Source organism: Corapipo altera, unplaced genomic scaffold (assembly GCF_003945725.1).
Source record: "Corapipo altera isolate COAL_440 unplaced genomic scaffold, ASM394572v1 300, whole genome shotgun sequence".
NCBI lineage: Eukaryota > Metazoa > Chordata > Aves > Passeriformes > Pipridae > Corapipo > Corapipo altera.
In genome coordinates, this window is record NW_020885067.1 from 89,302 (window position 1) to 92,158 (window position 2,857).

At 52.9% G+C, this 2,857-nt stretch overlaps 2 protein-coding genes across 7 annotated transcripts in view; both read right to left on the reverse strand.

Annotated features, from left to right (window-relative positions):
* Positions 1-2,054, reverse strand: part of LOC113959866 (alpha-1,6-mannosyl-glycoprotein 4-beta-N-acetylglucosaminyltransferase-like) — a 10,532-nt gene extending 8,478 nt beyond the window's left edge. For both annotated transcript variants that reach the window (XM_027669150.1, XM_027669153.1), the window contains exon 1: positions 1,052-2,054. In XM_027669150.1, the coding sequence (XP_027524951.1) occupies positions 1,052-1,062 (11 nt within the window). In that variant the 5' untranslated portion in view covers positions 1,063-2,054. The remainder of the gene's footprint in view (positions 1-1,051) is intronic.
* Positions 2,055-2,174: 120 nt separating this feature from the next.
* Positions 2,175-2,857, reverse strand: part of TMEM183A (transmembrane protein 183A) — a 14,435-nt gene continuing 13,752 nt past the window's right edge. For all 5 annotated transcript variants that reach the window (XM_027669156.1, XM_027669158.1, XM_027669154.1 and 2 more), the window contains one exon: positions 2,175-2,656. In XM_027669156.1, the coding sequence (XP_027524957.1) occupies positions 2,471-2,656 (186 nt within the window). In that variant the 3' untranslated portion in view covers positions 2,175-2,470. The remainder of the gene's footprint in view (positions 2,657-2,857) is intronic.

Consider the following 2,857-nt stretch of genomic DNA (forward strand, 5'->3'; position numbering starts at 1 on the left):
CACAGCACCCCTGCCACCTCCACAGCACCCCTGTCACAGCACCCCTGTCGCCTCCACAGCACCCCTATCACCTCCACAGCACCCTGCCACCTCCACAGCCTCCCCACATGGATCAGCAGGGGTCCCTGATCCCTGCCAGCCCCGCTGACCAGCACCGCAGTCACTGGAAGGTTTGTACAGGGAAAGAATGAAAATCTTTCTTCCACATTTTATACATTTCAGCCTAGAAAAAGGCTGGTGTGGGAGAGACACCTCTGTATGTATTTAAACAGCTGTATTTGGATCCAGTAAGCCTGTTGGTAGCAGGAAACATCCCGTCCACCTGCTTCCTGCTGTTCCAGCCCAGGATCAGCCCCAGGATTTACTCTGGGGTGGGTGCTGCTGGGTGGCCCGGCCCCAGCACACTGAGCACACCCTGGGCATGCCATACTCCTGGTTAGAACATATCCCTGCCCTCACAGACGGCAGGAACACCCAGCCCTGGGATCTGTTCCCTGTTTCTGCACAGAAGCAAGAATGAAGCCCAGGCTGCCGCTCCCATCCCCGCTCAGCCAGGGCAGCTCTCCAGGGTGAGGGCAGAGCTTTACACAGTCTGATCCGGGAACCAAACACCTCTGCTCCCACCCTCCAGACCCCTGCACAAGCAGCAATCACCAGGCATCACCCTGCAAAACTGAGTTTCCAGGGAATGCAGCACAAAACACCTGGAAGCACAGTCCAGAACTCTTGGCTCCCTCCAAGACAACAGGGAACTGTGCAGCCTCCCCACATTTCACTCTCTGACCTCCACCCCCTGAACACTTGTCCCAGAGCTAAGGGGCATTTAACCCCATGGCAAAACAGAAGATTGTTGTCCCCCATTGTCCTGGAGCAGCTCTCTCCTGGCACAGGGATAGAGCCCTGCACAGCTCCAGGGCACTGCCCCGCTGTCCTACCCTCCTGCCCCACAGCACAGACCCTGCTCTGCTGCCAGGGCAGGTCAGGATCACAGGCACAGGCACATTCTCTTACCCTGCACCTCTACTCCAACCAATCTAGTTCCCAAACTCACCTGCTGGGCATCCCCAGGTGTTCAGCAGCAGTGAGGAGGGGACTGCGAGGCAGGAGCTGTCCCAAAGTGTGTGTTTGAAGTCAACAGCAAGAGCCTCTAAGGCAGATCCCAGTCTGGGGCAATGTCCTTGGTGGTGATTTACAGAGTGCAGGAACTCCTCCCAGGCGGCTACACCAGGGCCATGGGGGTGACAGAATCACAGAGTACTCTGAGTTGGAAGGGACCCACAGCATCGAGTCCAAACTGAGCTGGTACAACTCCCTCTCCTTCCAGGTGCTTCACTAAACATCACATATGGAAAAGTGCTGTTACTCCTGCTTAGGACAAGGTCTGAAGTGCACCAGGACTGAGGAGCTGATCATGGACAGGCAGCAGAACTCAGTGCCCTGCTCCTCACCCCACTTCAGTCACTCCTCCTCACCAGCCCCTGCACTGCAGCCCCTCCTCTGCCTGCACCACTCCTGCACCAGGAGCCACATCCATCCTGGATCCATCCCATCCTCCTGACAGGCCCCTCTCCCTTCTCAGTCAGCCCAGAGCCACAGAAAGTTTCAGGGTTGCTTCTTCCTCACAGAAATTACTCAGTTTAGCCAAAAGTCAGAGCAGTGACTGCTTGTGGGCTTTCAACAGCAAACATTTCCACACTGCTCTCAGAAACCACACGGGGTTGAGTCCTTCATCACTGCTTTTGTTATTTTAGTTTATCCCCTCCAGCTCCTCTCCCTCCCTGTTTATCTTCTCTGAAAAGCACCTTCTGGCTTTAAAAGTTTAGTTCTTCTTTTCAAAGACAAAACACCAGTGTGAGAACTTGGAGTACCTTTACATTCAAGAGAGACTTTTGCCTTACGATTCCTCTTTGAAATAATTCCTTTGTTTGATCATTTATGCCTTTTTCTTTCCTGAAACTTGGATCTGATGGGCTGGGAGGTAAGGTTATGGTTGATCACTTCTGCTTTGCTCTCTGCTTCTCAGACACTGAAATATCACACCGTGGGTGAGCACCATCCTGCTGCAGCAAAACAAAGGTGGATTTTGTTTGTAAATTGTCTCTGGAAAGCAAATCGGAAAGTTCTTGGAAAGCAAAACCTCCTGCTTCTTCCTGAACAACAGAACACAGGACCACTTTGATTAGCACCAAAAGGATTTTAAATGAATAGTTCCAGGGAGCTCCTTTCAAATCATAAAATGTCAGTTTTACATAAAAGTGTGTTTACAAATAGTTTCTGCTTTACACTCAGCTCTGCCCATTACTGACCAGAAGTTATATACACACAAACTAGCTCAGCAGCTTCAACCACTTGCAAGGGAGGACTGCAGAATTTATTTAAGAAATAAAAATAGGATTTTCCTGGTTCCTAGAAATTCTCTTCGGCCTGCCAGACCCAGTCACCTGCCGGCTCCTGCAGCCTTGGGAGAGCACTAAGCTTTCGGGGAGAAGGGGTACTGTGGGTGCCACCAATCCAGGAGCCTGACGCTGTGCACGGGGTCCAGCACCACCTGCACCCCCTGCTCCAGGCGGGGCTTCTTCCCGTTGCGGACGGGGGTGTCCTGGAACACGAGGCGCACGCGGTGGTGCCGCATGTCGGTGCTCACGTTGATGGTGAACTGCAAGAGAGGAGAGACCAGAGGGCCTTCAGCAAAACCAACACGAGTTCTGAGCACAGCACTTCCAGGTTCTTGTGACTTCTCCTGGCCCGTGCAAGTCTGAAGTGTTTCAGAGTTTGTCGCAGTCACAGGGACCGGTTTATCGCCCTGTGGGTAACCAAACCTGTGTGTGCTACACCCTCTGTGCCATTGCTGAGGGAC